This window comes from Abramis brama (assembly GCF_963993115.1).
Source record: "Abramis brama genome assembly, chromosome: 1".
In the NCBI taxonomy this organism is placed as follows: domain Eukaryota; kingdom Metazoa; phylum Chordata; class Actinopteri; order Cypriniformes; family Leuciscidae; genus Abramis; species Abramis brama.
Genome location: NC_139963.1, coordinates 47,531,420 through 47,559,328, shown reverse-complemented (window position 1 = coordinate 47,559,328; position 27,909 = coordinate 47,531,420). Strand labels below are relative to the sequence as shown.

General features: G+C 41.0%; 1 protein-coding gene across 1 annotated transcript; it reads right to left on the bottom strand.

The window, feature by feature from the left end:
- Window positions 1-1,027: 1,027 nt before the first annotated feature.
- Window positions 1,028-27,909, bottom strand: LOC311097442 (uncharacterized protein; the record flags this gene model as incomplete). The annotated part of the gene is made up of 6 exons (XM_084137105.1): window positions 27,883-27,909; window positions 22,034-22,122; window positions 12,241-12,801; window positions 11,574-12,167; window positions 10,119-11,281; window positions 1,028-3,163 (listed from the first exon to the last, which is right to left on the bottom strand). The coding sequence occupies exons 2-6, from the start codon at window positions 22,116-22,118 to the stop codon at window positions 1,028-1,030; spliced, it is 4,539 nt and encodes a 1,512-aa protein (XP_083993231.1). The 5' UTR covers window positions 22,119-22,122; window positions 27,883-27,909.

Sequence of the window (27,909 nt, the reverse complement as noted above, 5' to 3'; positions counted from 1 at the left end):
ACAGTAAATCTGGTTAGTTTTAAGTGAAGCTGGTAATAAGTGTACGGTCATGCATTTCACATTTTTGTTTGGCAAAATGACATCAGCAGAGGTCAAAATCTTGACATCAAATTGACATCGATACTTTGACGTCAATATGACTTTCATTTTTGACCTATTTTTTGACGTCATTTTGACATCAAGGTGCCCGCTGGGTTATCATCTGATAGTGATTGTATTGAGTTTCTAATTATTGGACAAAAGCCTCTGCACATAGTAACATAAATATTAACAATAATTGTGTTTTTATCAAGTCAAAACTTAGTTTCACATATTACAAGTATAAAAAATAACTGTAAAAGGACATATTGTAACACCAGCTGGAGTGCCCTTGAGAGCCACCAGAGGGCACTCCACAACAGACTATTGTCATTCCCTCACAAACTACATCTCCCATAATTCTCTGCCTGGACTCATCAGCACTCATTGTTTTCACCTGTGTCTCATCTTCTTGTTTACTCACCCTATATAAGCCTGGTTCTTTCTGTCATTCCCTACCAAGTTGTTAGTTGTTTACACTGCATTTCTACTGTTTTCCATGTTCCTGGTTTTTGATATCTGCTGTGTCCTGGTTATTCCTGTGTTCTTGGTTTTGATCTCTGCCTGTCCTTGGATTTTCCCTTTTGCCCATGTCCCTGTGACCCTGTTATAGTTTGGACTAATTACCCAGTGTTTATGACCTCTTGCCTGTTTTCGACTTTGGATTACCCTCTGTTCAATACAACTGCATTTGGATCCTCAACCTTCTTGTCTCGGAGCAGTACATGACAGATATAAGAAGATTTTTAACAGATGAATGAATTGTGTCGCCAATGATTTAACAATATTTTCGTATATCAACACTCCCATTAAAATCCTTATCATTTTGGGCACATAATAGTGCTTAAGCACTTTTGATTAGTATTAAACAGTAACATATATCAAACATTTTGTTTTATCAATGGCTATTTTTATCGCTCTGATGAATGTAATAGATCATAATTTCTTACTAAAGGATGGTGCAAAAACTCTGTGCACTCCATTGTAAACTCAAATCCAAACTCTCAATGGCATCCTGTTTTGAGTATTCTCTCCATTGATCTGGTATCTTACCCTTCCCCTCAAATGTTTTATTGTAGTATTTTTCCAGATCTTTCTGGAATCTGCACACAAACCACTTCCAGTACATCAGATCAAAGAAGTCAGAGGAATGTATGTCCCACTTTGCATAAATGCCTCCTGCCCTTCTGTATTTTTTATATGGAAACCTTCCACTTGATGTGTAAAAATGCTGATCACTTGCCAACAAATCTGTGCAAATATCAGCACAGAGATTCTGTGTTAAATCGTAACATGTGCCATTAATTCCTCTTACACGATGGAAAGCAACACTGTGATCTCCATCATGGTTTTCTATGGAGTTAGTGCAGACGGCTCTACAGAACGGACACTGGACCCAACAGCACTGGCAGAAGTGATCAATCAGAATCTCATCTGGTCTGAACTTATAATCCAGATTTACTGGAGAGGTCTTTGTGTTGAATCTACTGCTGATATCAGACATTATAGCAGGAAGTTCTTGTCTTATCAAATCTTCTAGGAGGTTGAAATCATCAACATCATCATATTTCACTCCAGTGAAGTCTTTTTCAGAGAAGATCAGCTCATCTGAGAGCTGCTGTGTGAAGCTCTTCAACCACAATCCAACATCTCCACTGTTCACTTGAACATGTTCAGTAGATTCATGTGCTGCTTTCATGATCTTCTGCTTTAGGAGTTTAATGTTCTGCTTCATCTTGAGAAAAACACTGACACTGAGCTTATCAGTGATGTACCGACTGACTTCATCTCTGATGAAACTCTTAAAGTGGTCTCTGGGATTATGAATGTAGTTCATGTATTTGTCAAAATCCTCCTCTTCTGCCAGTGTTTTCAGGATGTGTTTCTCCAGTTTTGATCTGTTTCCATTCAGTGATTCACAGTTTGATCTCATTTCATCTGTCAGATCTCTGGCAGTCTTCTTGTAGACACTCTGCTCAATGGGCTCTTTAAGTTTCTGACAGATGATCTCACCAAAAACGACAGCTGATGTTGCTTCATGACAGTATTTCTGGAAAATACTATAGTACTCTTCTCTCTTCTTCTCGACATATATTACAGGATCATTGGCTTCCCTGAACAGTCTGTGTTGGTCAGTTATCATCTTGTTTGCTCTCTTACAGATGGAAAGAATCAAATCCATGATGAATTTATTCTTGAACACATATTGCTCTGATCCTTCCTCATATTGTATTACTCTTGCCTTGATGTAATCTATGAGTTGTTGAATGCAGCTGATGTCAAAGCCCATCTTTGAAATTTTAAATGACTCAATTGTTTTGTCTGTCTGCTGAGCAACATCTTTGATTAACTTTCTTATTTGGTCTTCATCCTCATGAGATAGAATGTAACCAAGCTTCTTCTTAGCTTCTCTGAAGGCATTTGTGAAAGCTCCTGCAATTCCACTGGATTTCTTTATATTTACATAATCTGAATAATGTATTACATAAAAAATATTCCCCCTCTTCCTCCAGTGGTCTACAGGGAGACATACCTCATAGGTGTCATTTAGGATCTTTCTCACATCTCTCATTATATCAATGTCTTTGATTGCAGGAGTGTCTCTGATGATCTTCTTCACACTCTGTTCGCAAAACAAATCAAACTCTTTCTTCAGTATTTCTTCATCATTTGTTTTGTCTTTGAGTTTTAAGGCAAGTTCTTTGCTCTTTTCATAGAGAGTGTTTTCATAATGTGTCTTCTGAGCATCAATCTTTTTCTTCAGGTCTCTCTGAAGAATCTCATTTATTTTCCTCTTTGTTTCTCTCACAATGTTTTCCTGAAGCTCTTTGATTTTGATTTCAAATGATGTTTTCCACTGAATCAGTATATCTTTATCTGTGTCTTTCTCAAAGAAGTCTGACATTGATTTTTTCACTTCTTCACTTGCCTTCTTCAGTTCTCTTTGAAGATCAGTTTCCTCAACTTTATGAATTGCTTCATTTTCTATTCTGTTGTGTAGTTTGATCTCAATTTCCATCATAGCAATGCGAAGACTCCAGGACCACTTGTTGTATTCTTTCTCTAGTCTCCAGCAGGCTTTGTTCTTTAGGAATTAAAACCAACAAAAATCATCCAATATGCAAAGACTTTGGAAATAATAGTTTTCTTAAAGGGATAGTTCACCCAAAAATGAAAATGCTGTCATCATTTACTCTTCCTCAAGTTGTTCCAAACCTGTATGACTTTCTTTCACGAGTTCACACTTACATATAATTTGAGGGGGTAAAGTTTAATGTGTATTTGGCGTGCTGTCCGGAGGGAGGGCTCCGAGCTCGGAGTTCGGCCCGAACCCAGAGTACTCCCCCCAAAAGGCTAAAGAGCAGAGGACAGCCGCCGAACTAAAGACCCCCCCAAATGAGTGCCGAGTTTGGCGGGCTGGCATCTCGAGAAAGGGTCTGGATGTTTGGCCAGGGGCCCGTGATGGTGGCTCACTGTGCCTGGACTGACGGGCCCTGCTAGCCTGCAACAGGGAGCAGTTGTAATTTGGAGCGACCGATCAAGAGAGTTTGCGGCATTTTTCTCCGCTGTGAGACAAATGCTTGCTGGACAGAAAGAGGAAACAGAAGAGAGGAAAATGAGAGCTTGACCGGGAGATTTTCTCACACTGTGTCCGCTGTGAGACCAAATGCTCGCTGGACGAAAGAGAAAACGTAAGTGCTCTACCGGGAAAGTTCTCAATGTGTCCGTTGTGAGACCAAATGCTCGCTGGACAGAAAGAAAGGAAGGCCTGTTGCTGCGTCTTGATGGGCGAAGCAATCCGGATCCTGTGCGGGAAGACAACGGTGGTGACCGGGCAGGCGACTTTTGTGCCCTGCGGGCTTTGCTCTGCCTGTGGGTCATCTTGGGAGTTGACTGTAAGGAAACATACAGATCATACAGCTCCGCCTTGTTCATTTTTCTCACACTGTGTCCGCTGTGAGACCAAATGCTCGCTGGACGAAAGAGAAAACGTAAGTGCTCTACCGGGAAAGTTCTCAATGTGTCCGTTGTGAGACCAAATGCTCGCTGGACAGAAAGAAAGAACAGGAAAGAGGAAAATGAGAGCTTGGCCGGGAGATTTTCTCACACTGCATCCGCTGTGAGACCAAATGCTCGCTGGATGAAAGAGAAAACGTAAGTGCTCTACCGGGAAAGTTCTCACTCCATCCACTGGGAGACCAATGCTCGCTGGACGGAAAGAGGAAGCAGAAGAATGAGAGCTTGCCCGGGAGATTTTCTCACACTGCATCCGCTGTGAGACCAAATGCTCGCTGAATGAAAGAGAAAACGTAAGTGCTCTACCGGGAAAGTTCTCGCTCTGTTCGCTGGGAGACCAATGCTCGCTGGATAGAAAGAGGAAAACTGAAAAGAGGAAAAATGAGTGCTTGCCCAGGAGATTTTCTCACACTGCATCCGCTGTGAGACCAAATGCTCGCTGGATGAAAGAGAAAACGCAAGTGCTCTACTGGGAAAGTTCTCACTCCGTCCGCTGTGAGACCAATGTTCGCTGGACAGAAAGAGGAAACAGGAAAATGAGTGCTTGCCCAGGAGATTTTCTCACACTGCACTCACACTATGACTTGTAGACCCTTAATGATGTTAAGGTAGGAGATAAAATAGGTGATTGAAAAAAGAGAAAAATCAGGGAAAGGCAAGTTATAAGAGACATGGAATGTTTTAAAACATCTCCAAGCAGTAACGTAGGATTGAAGGGTCCTGGGAGATACTGCTTGGAGGATAGTGTCGAGTGATGCGACAAGCAGGGGTTTTAACGTGTGGGCTACGGGAATATTAGTTCTGAATAGCAAGGTACTGGAGTTGGGAATTGGTCCGCCTCTGGAGCCAGCATCCTGAATTTCTGAGATGATCTGTGCGTGGATGTTTTATGATACTGCCCACTAAGCAAAATGATGTCCAAAAGACGTCTTTTCAACGTCTTTGTCACAAAAATCGGACGTTGATTAGCTTTCTCTGCCACAACATTTGTGTTTTACAAACACACAGTTAAAGCAATCAAATAAAAGTTAAAGTAAAAGGAACGGGGACCAAGAGCCCAACTAAAGCAAACATTGATCACCACAAGGTGACACTTCAAATTAAACAAATATCAACATCTAAACCTCTGTTAATTCTCACTGAGATCATCTGACAGCAATAGTCAAAGTAATTATGTCTAAATGAGACCATAAATGATGCTGAAAATATGTCCACAATGGCCACATCTGAACTAGTTTTAACCTTGTACACAGCAAAATCCCCAGAGTTAAATTAACTCTGTTCAGAGAACATTTGGTCCCTCTCTAAAGAGAGTTAAAATAACTCTGAATCAGAGTTAAAGTTAATGAGATACTTAAGTGATTAATTAAGTGATAATTGGGCATTAATGATGAACACCTGCTGTCAACAAGTTCTCAGCAGAGGAGGATTAAACAACTCCACAAACAGCATTACCAGCTTCACTTATTACTAACCAGACTGACTGTATTTCTGTCAGACGTCTACATAAGGTCTTATTGAGAATTAACAGAGGTTTAGATGTTGACGATTTATTGAAAATGTATGATCACCATTATGGTGATGAGTGTTTCCTTTAGTTGGGCAGTTTGACTCTTTTTGCAAGTTTGTGGTTTTTGTAACAGTTTTTACCAAAACATGTCCTTTGTTACAAAGAAAACCAAAAATAAAGATGATCAGGTGAAATAGTTATTAACAACATGTAGTAGAAACATGCACTTAACTCATGACTATCTAAAAGTGATTATTTGATGTTATTAGATTATATTCACTAACAATACTCTCTAATACTCCAGATCGGACATTCTGAATGTAGATTTTTAAAAATACATTAAAGGGATTTTTTTTTTCTTTAGACAAAGACATCAAGAATCAGCATATGAATCTCAACAATGGTGACATGTTTCATGCTGCAATGCATGCTGGGAGCCACAATAGTATAAAACCCATGGCTCCCAGGTAGGGCTGGGCGATTTAAATCGCGATATTGTTATGCGCATCTCGTCAGTAAAGCCAGTTCCTTGATTAGTAGTAAATCGCCATCACCTGCTTTCAGATGGAGCGGCATTTACTACAAAGAGCCGTAGTTAACTGAAAAGCTGAGCCATATCGCATTAAAACCGCGGACGTATCGCCTGCGATTTTTAATGCGATATGGCTCAGCTTGTCAGTTAACTACGGCTCTTTGTACACAGCAAAAACTCCCGTGTTAAATTAACACTCCTGGGAGTGTATGAGTCCACACTCAAGAGTGTTTAAGTTAATGAGATAATTAAGTGATTAATTTAGTGATGATTGAACATTATTGAAGACACCTGATGTTAACAAGCAGAATCACTGAAGGAGAAAATCTCAAATTGTAAGCCACCGTTATGACGATCAATGGTTGCTTTAGTTGGACTCTTGACCCATATATTATTAACTTTAGATTTTGTTTGTCTGAGGTATCTGAGTTATAACTGCCAGTTGAACAAAGAAAAAAAAGTCATCTGATGGTGTTGGTTATATTATGACAATCATCATTTGAACTTGATCACTGAACTCATTAAAATCCTTCTTTCTGACTTCGATTTATGTTGTTGGTTACAGCATAATTGTGAATCTGCATAAATGCCCAGAATTTTTTATATAATATAAAGGATTTCTTAAAAGTTGTTTTTAAAAAAAATCATTCTTTTAGGCACACACAGATGTCAAGATTCAGTCAATGCATCTCAACAATGGTGACGAGCAGAATATTCAATTAGGAAAAGTAAATTACATAGACAATTCAGATCATAATTTATTCATACCGCAATGCATGATGGGAGCCATTAATGAGTTGTGATTGGTGGCAGCCACTGCAACATGCTTTATTATTGTCACCATTGTTGAGATTCACAGGCTGATTATTGATGTCTGTGTTTTAAATGAATTTATCTGACTGTCTTTTGATCAGAACAATATTTATTAAATATTTTGAATTATAAGTAAAGTACTGATAATTATAGGCTGAAGAATCACAAAACTGCTGCTGCTAACAAGTTGAACCAAACTATCTCAATAAGTTTCCTTTTTCAGATCACAGCATGATTATGTCAAAACATAACCAACACTATCAGATCACACTTTACTTTGTTCATTTAACTGTTATAAATCAATAACAGCAGACAAACAACAGTAAATATTAAAATAAACATATAATTGTCTAGAGCCCAACTAAAGCAAACACCCATCACCTTAATGGTAACTTACAATTTGTGATTTTCTCCTTCAGTGATTCTGCTTGTTAAAATCAGGTGTCTTCAATAATGCTCAATCATCACTAAATTAATCACTTAATTATCTCATCAGCCCTAAATGCCGCTCCATCTGAAAGCAGGTGATGGTGATTTACTACTAATCAAGGAACCGGCTTTACTGACGAGATGCGCATAACAATATCGCGATTTAAATCGCCCAGCCCTACTCCCAGGATGCATTGCAGCATGAAACATGTCACCATTGTTGAGATTCATATGCTGATTCTTGATGTCTGTGTCTTAGAAGAAAAAAAAATCCCCTATTATGTATTTAAAAAATTCAAAATGTCAAATCTGTGGCAAGAGAGTATTGTTAATGAATATAATCTATTAACATCAAATGACCACTTTTGGACAGTGATGATATAAGTGCATCATTCTACTTTTTGTTGTTGAAAACTAGATCACCTGAACATCTTTGCTTCTGGCATTCTTTGCAACAAATTACATGTTTTGGTAAAAACTGTTACAAAAACCACAAACACACAAAAATATAAGCTAGTCAAACTGCCCAACTAAAGGAAACACTCATCACGATAATGGTGACCAACCATTTTCAATAAATCATCAACATCTAAACCTCTGTTAATTCTCAATACGAACTTCTGTAAATGTATGACAGAAATAAAGTCAATCTGGTTAGTAATAAGTGAAGCTGGTAAAGCTGTTTGTGGAGTTGTTTAATCCTCCTCTGCTGAGATCTTGAGAGATTTAATGTCTTATTTTGTCTTCAGTTGATTTCATCTGTGTCTGAAGTCAGTTGTAGTTCTTGCGTTTCTCTTTTTTCTGTTCTTGTTTCTCTTTCCTTCAGTGATTCTGCTTGTTGACAGCAGGTGTTCATCATTAATGCCCAATCATTACTTAATTAATTACTTAAGTATCTCATTAACTTTAACTCTGTTTCAGAGTTATTTTAACTCTATGTAGAGAGGGACCAAATGTTCTCTGAGCAGAGTTAATTTAACTCTGGGGATTTTGCTGTGTACGAAGGTTCGATGAACGTCTATATCAGACGTGCAGAACACGTCAAAAAAAGACGTCATAAAAACTTTCATTCTAGACCCTCAGTGGACGTCATTTCAACGTCCGATTTTTGTGACAAAGACGTTGAAAAGACGTCTTTTGGACATCATTTTGCTTAGTGGGTGGTGGTGATTCCATGGCGACGGCGTTGGACGGAACGGGCATCGGTGTTGCTGTGAACAGAGAATAAGGAGATTTTTGTTGTAACATAGAACTGGGAAGGGTATAAGCCGGGTCTGCGAATGTCGGCGGCAGCCTCACGCTTGGATGACCTGCTGTGGCTTGAAAAGGAAAGTTAGTTGGAGGATATGAAGGAATGGAAGGATTATATGATGAAAAATGGGCTTGAGCTGCAAGCGGAGGCGGGCCCGCGCTTGTTTGAGCTACTGAAGCTGCAGGCTACTGAAAGTGGGCGGGGTTGTAACCTGTTGGGTGAGACTGTTGAAGTGGTTGGACCTGTGCTGCTAGCGGTGATAGCCTCGCTCTAGTGTCTGTGACAGGAGCTGGAGGCCACTGAAAACGAAAAGGGTTATAAACAGCGGGAGTATAAAACTGAGTGGTTGTGGGGAGGCCGCTGGGCCCGGCTGTATGCGGCGCTGTGGCGGCAGAAGCCGTGGTGGAGGGCTAGGCCTCATTGAGAGGTGGGAGTGCCATGGCGGAATCTGGTGCGCGGCCCAGGCTCGCTGAAGGCCTGTTGCTGCGTCTTGATGGGCGAAGCAATCCGGATCCTGTGCGGGAAGACAACGGTGGTGACCGGGCAGGCGACTTTTGTTCCCTGCGGGCTTTGCTCTGCCTGTGGGTCATCTTGGGAGTTGACTGTAAGGAAACATACAGATCATACAGCTCCGCCTTGTTCATTTTTCACAAAGCTTGTATGTCTGAATTCCCCAGTGCTTGTTTTAATCCAGCTACGGTCCATTTCCCAATAGGTGGGATCGTCGGGACAGCCGAGCGGTAGGAGGAAGCCGGAGAAGAAGATGGAAGTCTTGCCGGGGGCGGTGAAGACTGGCCACGGCGTCTTGGTGAGCGCAGGGCTGTTCGGGCCGGTGTGCGGCCGCGTGTAGAAGCCTGGGGCTCAGGTGCGACGTCCGGCGTAGGAGGTATGGTTGTGGGACCGGTGGAATGCGCAGGTGCATCCCTGGCAAAGTTTGCTTCTTCGTCAGAGGAAGACGTTGAGACATTGTAGCAGAGCTGAGAAATAAGAAGCTACTAAACTTCTGCAAAACTGTCAATGGAATGAGGTGAGACTGCTGAGTATATATATACACCTCTTACCATTGATTGCTGAGTGCTCTCCACTTGTGTAAATTATCTGAACGTGCTCCTCCCAAACCTTGTTAATAAAACATAATTTCTTCTGCTGAACACAAAAGAAGATATTTTGAAGAAAGTCGGTAACCAAACGACTGATGGACCCCCTTGACTTCCATAGTAGGAAAAAAAATACTATGGAAGTCAATGGGGACCAGCAAATGTTTAATTACTAACCTTCTTTAAAATATCTTCTTTTGTGTTCAGCAGAAGAAAGAAAGTCATACAGGTTTGGAACAACTTGAGGAAGAGTAAATGATGACAGCATTGTCATTTTTGGGTGAACTATCCCTTTAAGATCTAAACCACTTTAACTGTATGACTTTGATGGTCTAAACCACATCCCTAACAGTACAAACTTGAAAGTCCAAAAGTGACATGAACACCCACCTGTCGTGAAGCATCAGTTTCAGTGTAGAACCGTTTCATCATGTTATCTTTCTCTCTTTCACATTCCTCTCTCCACTCCACTCGTCTCCTCTTCAGTTCATCTTCATAATATTCATAATATTTCATTTTCTCTTCAAAATCTTTTTGTTCCTCTTCGTGCTGTTTTTCAAGGAGTTTCAGTTTCTCATTGAAAGTCTTTTGTTGATCTTCTCTCATGTTTCTTTCTTCTTTCAGTCTCTTTTCTAAATCCTCTAGTTGTTCTCGTCTCTCTTTTTCTATTTTCTCTTTCTCTCTAATTATCCCCTCCATTTTACTTATGAGTCTCTGATTCTGTTCATCAAAAATATGTTTCTCTCTTCCTCTTCTGTTTTTACCCTCCTCTTCTCTTCTCTTTTGCTCTTTATCATGACTCTGTCTTTCTTCCTCCATCATCTTCATTCTCTCTTTCTCTTCTTCTAGTTTGTTCATCAGTTTTTTTCTTTCTCTGTTCAGTTGATCCACTCTCTCCATCAGGATCTTCATCTGTTGTTCTTGTTTTTCTCTCTCCATCTGTCTGAACATCTTACACGAGTAGAAACTCCTTCCGTTTGCTTTCACCATGTTGTCTATCTTCTCCAGTAGATCAGACACCTGTGTTCGGTCTCCAGTCTGATTATTATTGAACACATGATATCTGTTTCCACACACTTCAATCAGGTTTCTGATCACAGATCCAGGTTTTCCTAAAAACTCTTCAATGGTTTTGTCCTTTAGATAATCTCCTTTGGTGAAGAGCACCATGGTGAACATCAAAGAGTTTTGACCAAACGTCTCTTGGATGATCTTCACTGATGTTGCGTCTTCTTGAGTGAATCGTTGTCCTAAATTAAGCACAATGATGAACACATGCGGTCCAGGCAGGATCATGGAGATGCAGTGTCTGATTTCTCTCTGGATCTCCTCATTAGTTAGTTCAGTATCGAACAGTCCTGGAGTATCGATCACAGTAACACGTCGCCCGTTGATTTCAGATGTTTCTCTCTGAGTCTCTTTAGTTATTGACTGGTAAGATAATTCTGCCTTAAACACATCTCTTCCTAAGATTCTGTTTCCTGTCGCACTTTTCCCAACTCCAGTTTTTCCCAGCAGCACAATCCTCAGTTCATCTTCACTCTCTGCTGAACCTGTAAAAGAGGAAGTCCATCAACATGTTAAATTTAATAAAACATCAGAGGTGAAAATTGCAAGCAATATTTTGCACCTGAAGTGTAATGCCAATTCAAATTAATTGTTGTTACTTTTATAGACAGTATTTTTAAACATCAAATTAGAAAATTCCAGAGAATTGTAGTAATTCTGTAGTTCTGTAATCTGCAAAAATGATCAATTTGACTATTCTAATAATCTACTTTTTTAAATTATTTTTTAAAATATTTTTATTTAGTTTAAGACTCAAACGGATTTTTCGGACATTACCTGATAGTAAATGTGTCTCTAGTGAATTAATTTTCTTCTTCATCTCTTCACATTGCAGCAGTTTTTTCATCTGAACCTCAAAAAATGTCTCTGTGGAGAAAAACTCTCCTCTGTTTTCCTCCAGCATCTGCTCAATGTTCTCCATCAATGTGGACACTTGTGTGGTGGGACCAAAGAAATGATGTCGTCCTCCAAAACAGTCAAAGACAGTCTTTGTTTCTCCATTTAGTTCTGGTGTCTGATTCTTGGAATTCTGCATTATGAGGATCATAATGTGTTTGTTGATTCTTGAGCTAAATATATTCTGGATCTTCTCCATTTCTGCTTTGTCTTCATTATTGAGTTGATCAGGAATAATGAGGAGGAAAACATGAACTCCAGGATGACAGAGAGACACACAGCGGAGAGTCTGACGCATCACTTCCTCCTCTGAGAGCCGAGTGTTGAACAGAGCTGGAAGCTCCACCAGACTGATCACATGACCATGAAGATCCACGCCTGATCTTCTGTCTGTCTGCTGCAGGATCAGCTCTGATATAGAGGATTTTAATGTGCCATCGCTCCCACACACAACCAGATTCAGCTTCACACCCTCTGAAACAGATAGATGAAAAGCATTTTAAAAATAACTTTCATCACTATAAACATCAAATATCATCCCACTCACGTCTTTCTGTGGCTTGTTGCTTTATTGTGAAATACTGTGAAGCTTCAGCACAATCCAGGTGCCGTACATCATTCAGTTGCACAATGTCCTCAAACGTCTGCAGAAGATCATCAGGAGAGCTGCTTCTCTGAAGACTGAAGTGTCTGTTGAAGCATTTCTGAATGATTTTCTGTAGGATGTCATTGGATTCAGTCGGCTCTTCTATCGTGAGCACCATGCTGTGTTGATAAACCCGCTCAGAGAAAGAGTCCAGCACCTTCTGCACACACTCTTGATCTTCTGTTGAACACTGATCATGTTTGAGGAGCAGAACGATCACATGTGGTCCTGGATCAGACAGATACACACACTCTCTCACTGTCTGTGTGATCTGATGATCTGAGATGTGTGTCTGGAGCAGCTGAGGACTGTTGATGACTATCACACATCTGTCCTTCAATCTTCCTCCGACTCTCTCTACAACATCTGGAGGAGCTTCACTGTCAAACGCTGCTCGCCCCAACAGGAAGTTTCCCACTCGACTGTTTTCTGACACACTCTTCCCCAGTAGAACAATCCTCACTGCAAAGAGTAAAATCAGACATTTAATATTCACATTCCTCACATCATACAATAACACAGAGCATATGTGATATGTATCACATTATTATGCTGTTATTAATCAATGAGTTTTAATCAAACATCATAGTTATTCGAAAGAAATTACAAGAATCTACAAGTGAGAGGTCTGAATTTATATCTTTTGATTTGTGAATCAGGCATTGAGAATGCCTGAATCATTTGCCATATTTTCACTTAGACAGTGGCTTTTGTCTCACATTCATTGTTTTTGTCCATTAAGACCACCTTCCTTCTGGAAACTGATCCCAGTTCTATCCCCATCTGATATACAGTAGGTGGGGCAATTTCAAAGGCACCAGGCACCACTTTGAGGATGTGCTGGCCCGTACGCCATGATCGGAGCGTGACCCTGGCTTTTAGTCAATGTTGGAGTGGAAGCATTTGGAGCAGACCCAGCGGACCCAGCGTAAAGGGAGACTGCTGTCATGAGGCCCAAAAGCCTCTGGACCTTTTTGAGAGGAAAGAAGTGTCCCACTTTGAACAAGGCCACCAGGCTCTGTATATTCAGGGAGCACTCTGGTGAAAGCCAAGCCTACATTAGGGCTGAATCTAATGTCGCTCCCAAGAATGAAATTCCCTGGCTGGGGAGTAGCAAGCTTTTGCTGAAGTTGGTCCAGAACCCCAAGCTCTCCAAGTGGCTGTGGAGTAAGGATCTGTGCACTGTAAAACCCAACAAGTTTAGCTAACTCATTTCATTTGAGGAAACCGATTGCCTCAATTCAATTAAGTTTATAAAAACAATAGTTATGAGTACTCTGAACTTATTTTAATCAAGTCCACTAAAACAATAATACAAAGTCAAATTCAATAAGTTAAGCTAACTTATTACATTTGAGGACACCGATTGCCTTAATTCATTGTAAAACCCAACAAGTTAAGCTAACTCATTTCATTTGAGGAAACCGATTGCCTCAATTCAATTAAGTTTATAAAAACAATAGTTATGAGTACTCTGAACTTATTTCAGTTGAGTTTACTAAAAGTAGGTATACAATGCAGTCAAGAAATTAAGTGATTAATTAAGTGATTATTGAGCATTAGTGATTAACACCTGCTGTTAACGAGCAAGATCAATGAAGGAAAGAGAAACAAAAGAACTACAACTGACTTCCAACCACAGCCTTAGATGAAATCAACCTTTAAATCTCTAAAGATCTCAGCAGAGGAGGATTAAACCACTACACAAACAGCATTACCAGCTTCACTTATTAGTTAACAGTTTGACTTTTGTCATGCGTCTACAGAAGTTGTTATTGAGAATGAACAGAGGGTTAGATGCTAATGATTTATTGAGTTTCATTTAAAGACACCATGATAGTGATCCGTGTTTGCTTTAGTTGGGCTCTTGACCCTTGACTTTATAACACCAATTTTTTCTCTGGTTGCTGTAACTGAGTGTTTATAAAACACATTTGTTATGGCACATATGCCAAAAGAAAATATGAGCATGTGGTTGTGTTAAGATGATAAAAATCATCATTTAGTGACTTGATTCTCTGATGTTTTCCAGAGCCTAATCTCTGATTAGACAGGTGATGTATTACTTGTATTATTCTATTGTACTATTATAATAGAACTGATTCTGCTGTAAGGCCCATTGTTGTGACAATCAGATTTTAAAAACCTCTATGGTATCATGCTGACTTACACAGTAATCAAGAATCAGCATATGAATCTCAACAATGGTGACCATTAAAAAATGATTTATGCCGCAATGCATGCTGGGAGCCATGGATACATTTTGTATTATGCTAGTACCCAGCATGCATTGCAGCATGAATCATTTTTTAATGGTCACCATTGTTGAGATTCATATGCTGATTCTTGATGTCTGTGTGAGTCTTAGTAACGCAATAACTTTTTTGTGAAACTTTTCGTGCACGATTATTTGTAAAATCCTTCATATTATCTAATGGTCACAACATGGCTAGCTCTTAGGCTGTAGAATCACAGTTTTGAGTAAAACTAATATGTTGCCCTTTTAATCAGAGATCAGACTCTGAAAGAAATCAGTGAATCAAGTTACTAAATGATGATTGTCATCAACAATCCTTCACCATCAACACCCGATCAGACTTTTCCTTGGCTTTTGTGCCATAACAAATATGTTTTATAAACACTCAATTATAGCAGCCAAAGAAATTCTTAAGTGCAAAAGTCAAGGATCAAGAGCCCAACTAAAGCAAACACTGATCTCCATCATGGTGACCTTAAATGAAACTCAAATCATCAACTTCTAAACCTTTGTTAATTCTAATAAGAACTTCTGTAGACGAATGGCAGTAATAAGGTCAAAGTGGTTAATAATAAGTGAAGCTGGTAACGCTGTTTGTGGAGTTGTGTAATCCTCCTCTGCTGAGATCTTCACAGATTTAATGTCTTCTTTTCTCTTCAGTTGATTTCATCTAAGGCTGTGGCTGAAGTCAGTTGTAGTTCTTGTGTTTCTGCTCGTCTCTTTTTCTGTTCTTTTCAGAGGTGTAAAGTCCAGGTTCAGAAAGTAAAAGTCCTGCTCAGAATTTTGTTCCAATCACCTGGATTTGCTAATTAGCAGTTTTTCAGCCAGGAGATAGAAATCAGCTGACAGAGTTCATGGGTGGAATAAACATATGGCAGGACTTCTACTTTCTGACCCCTGGACTATACAACTCTGGTTAACAGCAGGTGCTATCTGGATATGAAAGTAAGCGTCTTTCAGATCCACCAATAGAATCAATTCTCTGAGTGAATTTTCATTTCAAAGTTAACGTTCTGAATTGCTGTCTTGTGAGGAAGTAATCAGACATCTCAAATTGAGAATGGGCCTGGGGCAACATCCTTCTTGGGGATGAGAAGATTTGCTGCGGACGGTGGGCGGGCCGAGGTGCACGGTAACGGCTTCTCCTAATAGAGGGAGCTTAGTGTATACTTTTTCCTCTGTGCTGTCAACCATGGTGAATGCATCTGAGGCAGAACTGTGTATGTATGTTGAGCAGGGTCATGACACACTTTGGTAAGCTCCTGGTAGACCTCCAGAAAGAACAAGGTGAGAATGGTCCCTTTAAGGAAGGTGATCCGGGAATGCAGCGATGCGAGACTCATATTCTTGCAGTGCAGGCAGGTGGAGTCAAAGAGCGCAGATTCTGTATGGGCATGTCAGGTCAAGTCACCTTAATTTATATAGCACTTTTTACAATACAGATTGTTTCAAAGTTGCTTTACAGTGATAGCAGTAAAATAATGTAAAAAAGTTTCTGCAGTACAGCAGGTCTAGAAGAAAATAGTGTCATAGTCCCGCTAAGTAAGTTCAGAGATGGTTAATTTTTTGTTGTAAAAATGTTATTCAATTAATTCATTTATAAACCCGCTCTGTAGAAAACAATGTCATCATCCAGTTCAGTTCAGTTCTTATATAATGGTGTCAATGCAGGCAGATCAGTAATATTGATGAATATTAAAAGTCCCCAACTAAGCAAGCCAAAAGCCAAAGGCGACAGTGGCAAGGAAGCAAAACTCCTTCAGGTGACTGAATGGAGAAAAAAACCTTGCAAGAACCCAGTCTCAGTCGGGGGCCAGTTCTCCTATGGCCAATGAACGAACAGTGTATGATTATGATTCAGGCAGCATTATCCACTTCCATCTGGTTGAAGGTCGGAGTCATCACGTCAGTATGGAGAAGGGTTTGTTGAGGATCAATGCCACTGGCTGTCGTGTCGATGAGGCCTTAACAGGGGAGAGTTTAGTTGACACAATCTCTGCTGACACTTCAGGGATGCGTTGTGGTCATGTCTAAGCGCAGGTCCACCATCTGGTCTGGATGCGGCCCGGATCTGGCTGACTACATCAAGCGTTGTGGTCGTGTCTAGGCGCAGGTCCACCATCTGATCTGGATACGGCCTGGATCCGGCTGACTTCATCATGCGTTGTGGTCATGTGTATGTGCAGGTCTTCCATCTGATCTGGATATGGCCTGGATCCAGCTGACTTCATCATGCGTTGTGGTCATGTGTAGGTGCAGGTCTTCCATCTGATCTGGATATGGCCTGGATCCAGCTGACTACATCATGCGTTGTGGTCATGTGTAGGTGAAGGTCCTCCATCTGATCTGGATGCGCCCCGGATCCGGCTGACTACATCATGTGTTGTGGTCGTGTCTAGGCGCAGGTCCACCATCTGATCTGGATACGGCCTGGATCCGGCTGACTTCATCATGCGTTGTGGTCATGTGTAGGTGCAGGTCTTCCATCTGATCTGGATATGGCCTGGATCCAGCTGACTACATCATGCGTTGTGGTCGTGTCTAGGCGCAGGTCCACCATCTGATCTGGATGCGCCCCGGATCCGGCTGACTACATCATGTGTTGTGGTCGTGTCTAGGCGCAGGTCCACCATCTGATCTGGATGCGGCCCGGATCCGGCTGACTACATCATGCGTTGTGGTCATGTGTAGGTGCAGGTCTTCCATCTGATCTGGATATGGCCTGGATCCAGCTGACTACATCATGCGTTGTGGTCGTGTCTAGGCGCAGGTCCACCATCTGATCTGGATGCGCCCCGGATCCGGCTGACTACATCATGTGTTGTGGTCGTGTCTAGGCGCAGGTCCTCCATCTGATCTGGATGCGCCCTGGATCCGGCTGACTTCATCATGTGTTGTGGTCGTGTCTAGGCGCAGGTCTTCCATCTGATCTGGATATGGCCTGGATCCAGCTGACTACATCATGCGTTGTGGTCGTGTCTAGGCGCAGGTCCACCATCTGATCTGGATGCGCCCCGGATCCGGCTGACTACATCATGTGTTGTGGTCGTGTCTAGGCGCAGGTCCACCATCTGATCTGGATGCGGCCCGGATCCGGCTGACTACATCATGTGTTGTGGTCGTGTCTAGGCGCAGGTCCTCCATCTGATCTGGATACGGCCTGGATCCGGCTGACTTCATCATGCGTTGTGGTCATGTGTAGGTGCAGGTCTTCCATCTGATCTGGATATGGCCTGGATCCAGCTGACTACATCATGCGTTGTGGTCGTGTCTAGGCGCAGGTCCACCATCTGATCTGGATGCGCCCCGGATCCGGCTGACTACATCATGTGTTGTGGTCGTGTCTAGGCGCAGGTCCACCATCTGATCTGGATGCGGCCCGGATCCGGCTGACTACATCATGCGTTGTGGTCATGTGTAGGTGCAGGTCTTCCATCTGATCTGGATATGGCCTGGATCCAGCTGACTACATCATGCGTTGTGGTCGTGTCTAGGCGCAGGTCCACCATCTGATCTGGATGCGCCCCGGATCCGGCTGACTACATCATGTGTTGTGGTCGTGTCTAGGCGCAGGTCCTCCATCTGATCTGGATACGGCCTGGATCCGGCTGACTTCATCATGCGTTGTGGTCATGTGTAGGTGCAGGTCTTCCATCTGATCTGGATATGGCCTGGATCCAGCTGACTACATCATGCGTTGTGGTCGTGTCTAGGCGCAGGTCCACCATCTGATCTGGATGCGCCCCGGATCCGGCTGACTACATCATGTGTTGTGGTCGTGTCTAGGCGCAGGTCCACCATCTGATCTGGATGCGGCCCGGATCCGGCTGACTACATCATGCGTTGTGGTCATGTGTAGGCGCAGGTCCTCCATCTGATCTGGATATGGCCTGGATCCAGCTGACTACATCATGCGTTGTGGTCGTGTCTAGGCGCAGGTCCTCCATCTGATCTGGATGCGCCCCGGATCCGGCTGACTACATCATGTGTTGTGGTCGTGTCTAGGCGCAGGTCCACCATCTGATCTGGATGCGGCCCGGATCCGGCTGACTACATCATGCGTTGTGGTCATGTGTAGGTGCAGGTCCAACATCTGGTCTGGATATGGCCCGGAACCAGCTGACTACATCATGCGTTGTGGTTGTGTCTAGACACAGGTCCACCATCTGATCTGGATATGGCCTGGATCCAGCTGACTAAATCATGTGTTGTGGTCGTGTCTAGGCGCAGGTCCACCATCTGATCTGGATGCGGCCCGGATCCGGCTGACTACATCATGCGTTGTGGTCGTGTCTAGGCGCAGGTCCAACATCTGGTCTGGATACGGCCCGGATCCAGCTGACTACATCATGCGTTGTGGTTGTGTCTAGACACAGGTCCACCATTTGATCTGGATACAGCCTTGATCCGGCTGACTACAGTGAACCTCGGGATAAACAGAAAGACTAATATAAGCGTACACTGTAAAAAAAAATCCTAATTTTACAGAAAATAACTGTGATTTTTTGACGATCATTTTCTTTCATTTTAAATTGTACTCAAAACACTGTAAAATTACAAATAATATCTGTAAAATAAAAATTCAGCTGTTATTTTAGGTATTGTGACATTAATGACAAATTACAGTAATTCACATTTTTTATACAGAAAATTGATTGTATTTTTCATACAGTATTTTTTCTGTTTTCTTAAATTACATAAAAATGTATGTAAAATTACAAATATAATCTGTAATTTAACAGAAACAAAACAGTTAAATGATAAAATGGTCAAATGACTGTCAGCCCCCCAAAAAACTGTAAAACATCCTAAATTAAATAAACTGAAAAACACTGTTATTTTACAGGTATTCCTGAATAATCACGATCAAATACCTTCATTGTTAAAAAATCTTAAAAAAAATGGTCAAATGACTGGCAGCTGCGGCTGCCAAACAAAAACCCTAAAATTAAAGTCAAATATGCTAATTTAAATAAAGTGTAAAAAACTTTAAAATAAATTTGATGTCACCATGATTGAGATCAGTGTCTGCTTTAGTTGGGCTCATGAGCCTTGAGTTTATAACTTTTGTTTTTCTCTGGCTGCTTTAACTGTGTCTTTGATATACATCTGTTATAGCAATAAATGCAGGAGAAAATATCAGATGATCTTGGTCATTCATTTGTGATGTTATAGTCATCATATGATGATCTGATTCACTGATGTGTCAGTCAAATCTCTGAATATGTTATCTTAGCTTACATAATATGTAGATGGAATTTAGCTTTATACAAAGTCTATAAATGTCATAATTTTTCACATAACCCTTGCAATATTGTGGCGTCAGTATTATAACAATCTGAAATTTAAAAAAAAAAAGATATATATTGTACAGAAAAAGTTTTGAGCTGGTTCATTATTTTAGTAGTATAGAGACATCAAGAATCAACATAAGAATCTCAACAATGGTGACAACCAACAAAGCCTTTTTGTGACTTTATAGTAATTCAGATTTTTTTTCATTGTCACCATTGTTGCGATTCATACGCTGATTATTGATGTCTGAGTGAGTCTATGTGATCCTGTCAAAACATTTTCTGTATAATGACTTCATAAAATCTGAGTATCACAGCACTGCAGGTTTAGCAGTTTTGTTATGCAAAACGAACAACTAATATTTAGCGACTTAATCAGATATTTCACTTCAGGTGGTATTAATAAAGCAGGACACTACATGATGACTATTATTATTAAAAAGTGACCAACATCATCTGATCTGAGTTTCTCTTGGATTCCTACCATAACTAATATGCATCAGAAACACACAGTTAAAGCAGCCGGAAAAACATTAAAGTTAAACACTAAAAGTTAAAGAGCCCAACTAAAGCAAACACTGATCTCCATCATGGTGACATCAAACTTTATGCTTTTCAATAAAACTTCAACTTCTAAACCTCTGTTAATTCTCAATAAGAATGTTCGTATGAAATAAATAAAGTCTGGATTGTAATAAGTGAAGATGCTGAGATCCTGAGAGATCTGGTAGTGTTTAATGTTCTGTTGGGGTTTAAAGTGTTTCTGTATGGTGTGTTTCGTGTGTCACCATTGTGTTGAAGAGTAGAGCCTGAGCTTCAGTCCAGGATGAGCAGAGACACACAGACGATATGCTGCATGTTGCTTTATTTAACAGACAGTAACTGTGTGGTTGCTGATGCAGTGACGTATAGTCACAACAAATCATGCATGTAATTAACTGCGTGGTTTTCAGTAAAAAAATCAGAAAATAAATGTGAAATAATTGTGTTTTAACTGTGTGTTTCTGTTAAAAAAGATTAATGAAGATTTCTGTAAAAGTATTTTGCACTTATTTAAATTAGGATATTTTACATTAATTTTATGGTTTTTAGCAGCCGTTGCTGACAGTCATTTGACTTATTTTATGGGATTTTTTTTTACAATGAAGGTGTTTGATCGTAATAATTCAGGAAATAGCTGTAAAATAAGTGTTTTTCTGTAAAACATTTAAGGAAAATTTCTGTAAAAGTTTTTTGCACTTCATTTAAATTAGGATATTTTATTAGGTTTTTGTTTGGCAGCCGCAGCTGACAGTCATTGACCGTTTTTTTACGATTTTATTTTTTACAGTGTAGACGCCATTTTGGTTACAATATAGCAGGCACATCAGGTGTTATAGGAAGTGTTCCCGGTTCCGGCTGACCTAGTTTATGCAGCCTAACAATCATTTTACTAATTTGAATAATATAAATGTATAATGTTCTATGTGTATGTCAGGTTAAAGAGATGTGTTTTTAGTCTAGATTTAAACTGACAGAGTGTGTCTGCTTCCCGTACAATGTTAGGAAGACTGTTCCAAAGTTTATGTGCTAAATCGGAAAAGGATTTACCGCCTACAGTTGATTTTGATATTCAAGGTATTATCAACTGGCCAGAATTTTGGGATCGCAATAGACATGAAGGACTATAATGCGTTAAGAGCTCGCTCAAGTACTGGGGAGATAAAGCATTTAGTGCTTTGTAAGTAATCAGCAATATTTTAAAATGTATAAGATGTTTAATAGGGAGCCAATGCAGTGTTGACAGAACCAGGGTAATATGGACATACTTCCTGGTTCTAGTAAGAACTCTTGCTGCAGCGTCTCAGGCAGGTGATGCACCGTGTAACACCCATAAGCACATACATAACTTCAATTTGACAAATAGCCAAACTCGATAACATTCTTCCCCCATGTATTTATCATGTACTTCCCACGGCTATCCCTGGAATAATTAGTAATTAATAAATATAAGTAAAGCAGGAGATGAGCTGTTGTAGAGATTCTGAAAGAACTGTCATGTTCTGAGGTAAGCAGATTTGTTTGACAGAATATGCATGTAAATGAAGTACTTTAGAATTCAATAGATAATCATTAAGATATCAGATTTCTCTGTGTTCATCACCTGTGCTTTCAGTGGTGGTCATGTTTATATTTTGTTTTCTCCTCCTTCTCCGAACCATGTTCTTTGACTCCTTACGTCTGTTCATCGTCCTGTAAGATATTTCAGTGAAGTGATTCAGTGATTATTGGAAATAATCGCATTATTGGTGCACATGTAAACGTCACTGAAAGAGAAACACAAGAACTACAACTGACTTTAGCCACAGCCTTAGATGAAATCAAGTGCATCTATCTATCATAAACGAACTCCACATGGCTCTGGGGGGGCTTTCTGAAGAGAAGCAATGAGTTTGTTTAAGAAAAATATCCATATTTAACACTTTACAAAGTACAATTCTAGCTTCCGGACAAATAGCCATCCACAGTCTACTTACGGCCAAAGCACAACTTACGCAACTTGTGACGTCGGAAGTTTGGTCTCATCGACAAACAACCTCCTCAACAAACTCGTCTCCATACTGGCGTGATGACTCCGATCTTCAACCAGATGGAACTGGATATATTCCGATTATTCCAATCCAATCTGACTTCTGACCTATAATGCTGCCTGAATCATAATGATACACTGTTCGTTCATTGGCCAGAGGAGAACTGGCCCCCTGACTGAGTCTGGTCTCTCCCAAGGTTTTTTTTCCCCATTCAGTCACTGATGGAGTTTTAGTTCCTTGCGTCTGTCGCCTTTTTCGCCTTTTTTCACCTTTGTTGCCATTGGCTTTTGGCTTGCTTAGTTGGGGACATTAAATTTAATATTCAACAATAATATTGATCTGCCTGCACTGACACCATTATATGAGAACTGAACTGAGCTGGATGATGACATCACGGTTGTCAAACACTGAGTGTTCGAGTGCTACATAGCCAGTTGGGTCTTCGGGTCAGCTGGGAAAGAGTAAACTCGTCTACGGACTGAGGATCTCTTTTACATTTTGGAGATGGACTCCGTCTAACATGTCTCTCAAGAGGAACGTGTCCGGTCAGTTTAGACATAAGTTAGAAAGGGTTCCATTGAAACTATTCAGAGGCTCCTGGGGCATATGGCAGCCGCAGCTGCAAATAGATCAGCTTCCTCCATATGAAGACTGCTTCAGCACTGGCTTCGTAGCCAAGTCCCGAGGTGGCCATGGCAAAGCGGCACGCTCCATGTAACAAACACCCGGCCTGCCGCCAAACTCTCAGCCGTGATCAGGCCTTTTTTTTCTGCTAACACCAGCTGAGGGGCCAGGTATAACGGGCATGCAGTAATGGGGGTCTGGGCGAGCCTCCAACTGCATTGGCATCCATTACCTTGAGTTGCTAGCAGTACACCTTGCTTGATTCTGCTGCTCAGCAAGCCTGTACTGCTCAGAACAGTGACCGTTGCGCTATGCTTCCCTCGGTAGGGACCTGCACGCATTTTCGGTCGACGAATTGTGCCTGGAATTTGGGCCGGCCAACTTCCAGCCTGGATATGTGCCCAAGGTTCCTACATCTCCCTTAAGACAGGACCAGGTGGTTAGCCTGCAAGCGCTGCCCTGTAGGAGGAAGCCCTAGCCCTGGCTTTTCTCTGTTCCTTCCGCTCCTTGCGGTTATAACAGGACAGAATGCAAAGCCTCAGGACCTCAAACCAGCTCTTGTCTGTTACGGAGACCAGCAGAAGGGAAGGCTGTTTCCAAGCAGAGGTTGGCCCACTGGATAGTGGTTGCCATCATCTTGGTGTGTTTACCCAAGGTGCACCGTGCCCACCTGGGTAATGAGCCTCTCCAAAGAGAGAGTGCAGCTCCTTCAAAGAGAGGGTGCAGCTCCTTCCTGGGCATTGACACAGGGTGCCTCGCTGACAGATGTCCTTAGATCTGCGGGAAGGGCAACACCATTTGCTAGAAAAATAGCCTTTGTGTTGAGCCGGTTGCTTTCTGTGTGCTCCCTTCACATGAAGCCAGCTTCACTGTAAGGCCAGTACGAAGTGTCGGCTTGCTGCACCATTCCCCTCCTATGGAGTGGATACGTGCGGCATTCTTGCTCCAGTAGAGTTCCTCTTGAACTGAACCCTGTTGAGTTCCTCCACACCCCTTCGGTGTTGGATGTGGCGGAGCGTCCGAGGCCAGGTCTAACACTCGTATGCACTGCTGTGCCAGGCTGGGTCCATATGTTGTGATCCCTATGGCGATCTCATATGTGTATTCTTCCACAGTACGGCTCCCTGCGGCATGCCCGTGTGTTTCCCTTGGCAGAGCCTGCTCTGCAGTCACTGTCCGGTTGCATCTCCCCCTGTTATTGGCTGGAGCCACCTCAGTGACATTTCATATGTTGTACTGCCCGGTAATTCGCCCAGTCCATATGTGTTATTTTCCATGTTAACTCCCTACGTGCAGGATGTGACTCCTGCAGCGTATTCCTTCCAACGAAAGGTTAACACTTTCCCAGTGGTCTTGTGGAAAAGCAGTGACTTCCCTGGCTTAAGCCCTGTCCTATCCTCAATAATGCGGGGGGATCAGGAGGCTTTTGTATAGGCACTGGAAGGTGGCAGCACTAGTGGCGTTTTAATAGGGATCCTGATCAGTCGGCACGTCGACTACGTTGAACGTGAGCGACTGAAAGGGAACGTCTCGGTTACGTATGTAACCCTTGTTCCCTGGAGGAGGGAACGGAGACGTGGTCCCAACGCCACTATTGCTGGACCACCGCTGACTCCGGGCTCCACTTGGCTCCGAAGCGAAAAACAAGTGGTGCGTGCATCCACTTCCGTATTTATACCTGCGCTGCGGGGCGGAGCGTGGATGCAAAGCTTGCACGCCAATGTGTGCATTGGCTCATTTTATCAATACTCGAAGATGACAGGCTCCCTAAGCATGATGCCGATTAGTCGACACATCGACTACGTCTCTGTTCTCTCCTTCAGGGAGCGAGGGTTACATACGTAACTGAGACGTTTTCTCCAGAGCGGCTATATATATATATATATATATATATATATATTTATACTACAGGGCCGTTGAATGCTTGAATCTGATTGGTTGACGAACGTTCTAAGGTGTGCATTATTTTCAGGGAAACGCACGGCTAAAGTAGTTCCAGGCAGGTCTTGACCGCATTACAGTTCCAAATCACTTCGCGTAGTTAACGGTAATAACGGAAAATAGGATACAATTCATAACAAGAAAAAGCATTTAGCCCCATGTGCTTGATCTGCAATTTTCAATGTCTAGCTTCACAATCAATGGAAACATGCAGTTTAATTTTAATAAATAAAGTATATAGTCCTGTCTATATTATAATCAATAGAAAATTAAACTGAATATAGGCTAAATAAATGGATAGTCCTGCAGTACGGATTTTTATTGCAGATAATAATAAATAAATAATTATTTATAGGCCCACTTGTTAAAAGGGCTTTGTGTTTCTTTTATTTGGCTATAGTCTACTGTCATCTGTCAATGAAAAAAAAAAAAAAAAAAAAAAGAATGAACGAATTAATTAAAACGAATTAAATTAATAAATAAATAGGCTAATAATACTGACGCACATGCTTTTCTGTCTCATTATTGCAACATCTCTCTCTAATAACTGCATTAATAACTGCATAAAGCCGGGGACACACTTTAAGGCCGGTTATGAATGCAATTTGATACTTATGACTGATAATGCCCAAACGCGCGTTCAGCGCGTTCAGTCTGTGTTCAAAGTCGGTGTTTAAAATCTGCTGCAGTCGATGAAAACAGTCAGAGAATGTGTCAGCTAGTCGTGTGTCCCAGCATTAGTCTGCTATCAGTGGCTCAAACCTCCGTTACTAACTCTAAAATGACGTTTTGGAATTAGCAACGGAGGCATTGGACTAGATGCGTAAGAAATTAGTCCTACATACAAGAGCGTTTTAATGACAAAAACTTTACAAACGTCTTGAAATACATAATCTGAACAATGTTTCGAGGTGTGGTAACTGTAGTATAAGCGGAATAATTGACTTCAGGCCGTTGAATTATTAGAAAAATAATGCACACCCGCGGTGAACGGCCACTCCGCTTCGCGTCGTGACCGCATTACCACCTCGGGTGTGCATTATTTTTCTAATAATTCAACGGCCTGTCGTCAATTATTCCTTACATATATCATGGGCGTCAGAACCATTGTATATGGGTGGGACAAGACCCACCCACTTTTTAAGATCAATGATATTGGACCCACTTACTTTTACCGTCTCTGATTCAGCGCATTTGTCTGTTCGCTTTTCAGAGCACCGTCAGTCAAATCCAATTATTAGGGAATTCCCAAATAAATTAAACTCCATTTCCGCTGAATCGCTACATTATATTTCTCATCGAGCCGCAACTGACGAAAGTAACCACCCGTTGTAAACTTCCAGTCAAATATTGCGTTGCAAACATCAATAACAGCTTTAAATTGTCATTGCTGGCAAATTACCATGGTATTAGCGGGATAATCCACGGATAGATGTGCATTTAATGCACGACGTGGAGGCAAAGAACTGCCCGACGTTAAGTGGAGTTTAGTTTACTTGTTTTAATTAAAAGGCACCAGAATACATGAAATGGTATTTACTCCAGGAACATTTTTCTGGGGGAGGACCCACCCACTTTTTTTTTCTTCCGACGCCCATGATATATATATATATATATATATATATATATATATATATATATATATATATATATATATATGAACTAAATGAATAACTTTTACAACAAAATGAAACATCACTGAACTTACTTAAGCTGGACTGTGATGCTATTTTCTTCTGGAAACAAACTTTGTTGCATTTTCCTGTTATTTCTGTAAAACTGCTTCGAAACTATCTGTATTGTAAAAAGCGCTATATAAATAAATGTGACTTGACTTGACCTGTCTTGAAGTAGCGTAGTGCGTCATGGAGTAGCGTAAATATCAGCAGTGCGTCATATTACTCACATAAGTTGCACTTCCGTATGTTCGTTTGGCCGGAAGCTATTTTACTTTCTAAAGTTTTAAATATGGATATTTTTCTTACACAAACGCATAGCTTCACTTCAGAAGGCCTTTATTAACCCCCGGAGCCGCTTGGAGCACTTTTATTAGTTGACACATTAAAGGTAACACAGAATGTGTAGTCCTTCTATAAACACAGAGATGTGTTGAGAAATTACACAGGTTGTGTTGTTTTCAACACATTATTTTATAAGAGCATGCCGACACACCCTCATAGTGCATTGTATGCAGTGTTTGCTATGTACTCAAACATTTTATTTATATGTAAATAAACGTTATTAATGCACAATATGTTTTCAGTTGCTGCATTTTAATTTAATTCAAAGTGCAAACTTGATTAACTGTTACTGTTACTCTTCAAAAACGTTTCACAAAAACAGCATTGTCAATTAGGGGTTGAAGCATGAATAATGTACAGGACAGTGAGTCTGTCCAGTTTGAAACATTTTCTTTTTTGTTTGCACATAAAGTCTATTGATTAAATGGATTAAATGTATTTGATTATCTGATACAATTTGTGTGTTAAAATGACACATCTGTTGTGTTAAATTTGACACAACATTTTGTCCCTGAGCACACACACTACTTGTTTAAACTGACACGTCATTTTTAACATCTCTTTTTAGAGTGTAGGTAAACAAGCCACTCAACTGAATCAACTGAATAATCTCGTCTTTAATACAATAAAAATATATAAAAAAGCGAGCAACATGATAGAGAACGTTTATATAACACTTCTGCGTAATTTTTTTTACAACTTAAACATCTTATTGCGGTCTGTGACTAGATGAACGTAAAGCTCGTAGTTATTAATTACATTCAGAATTAAACTAAATCCATAGTGTAGCATGTTTCATATTACACAAAGAAAGTATTTACAAGGAAATGTGTTACCTGACTGTAGAGGTTTCATGCTTAGAC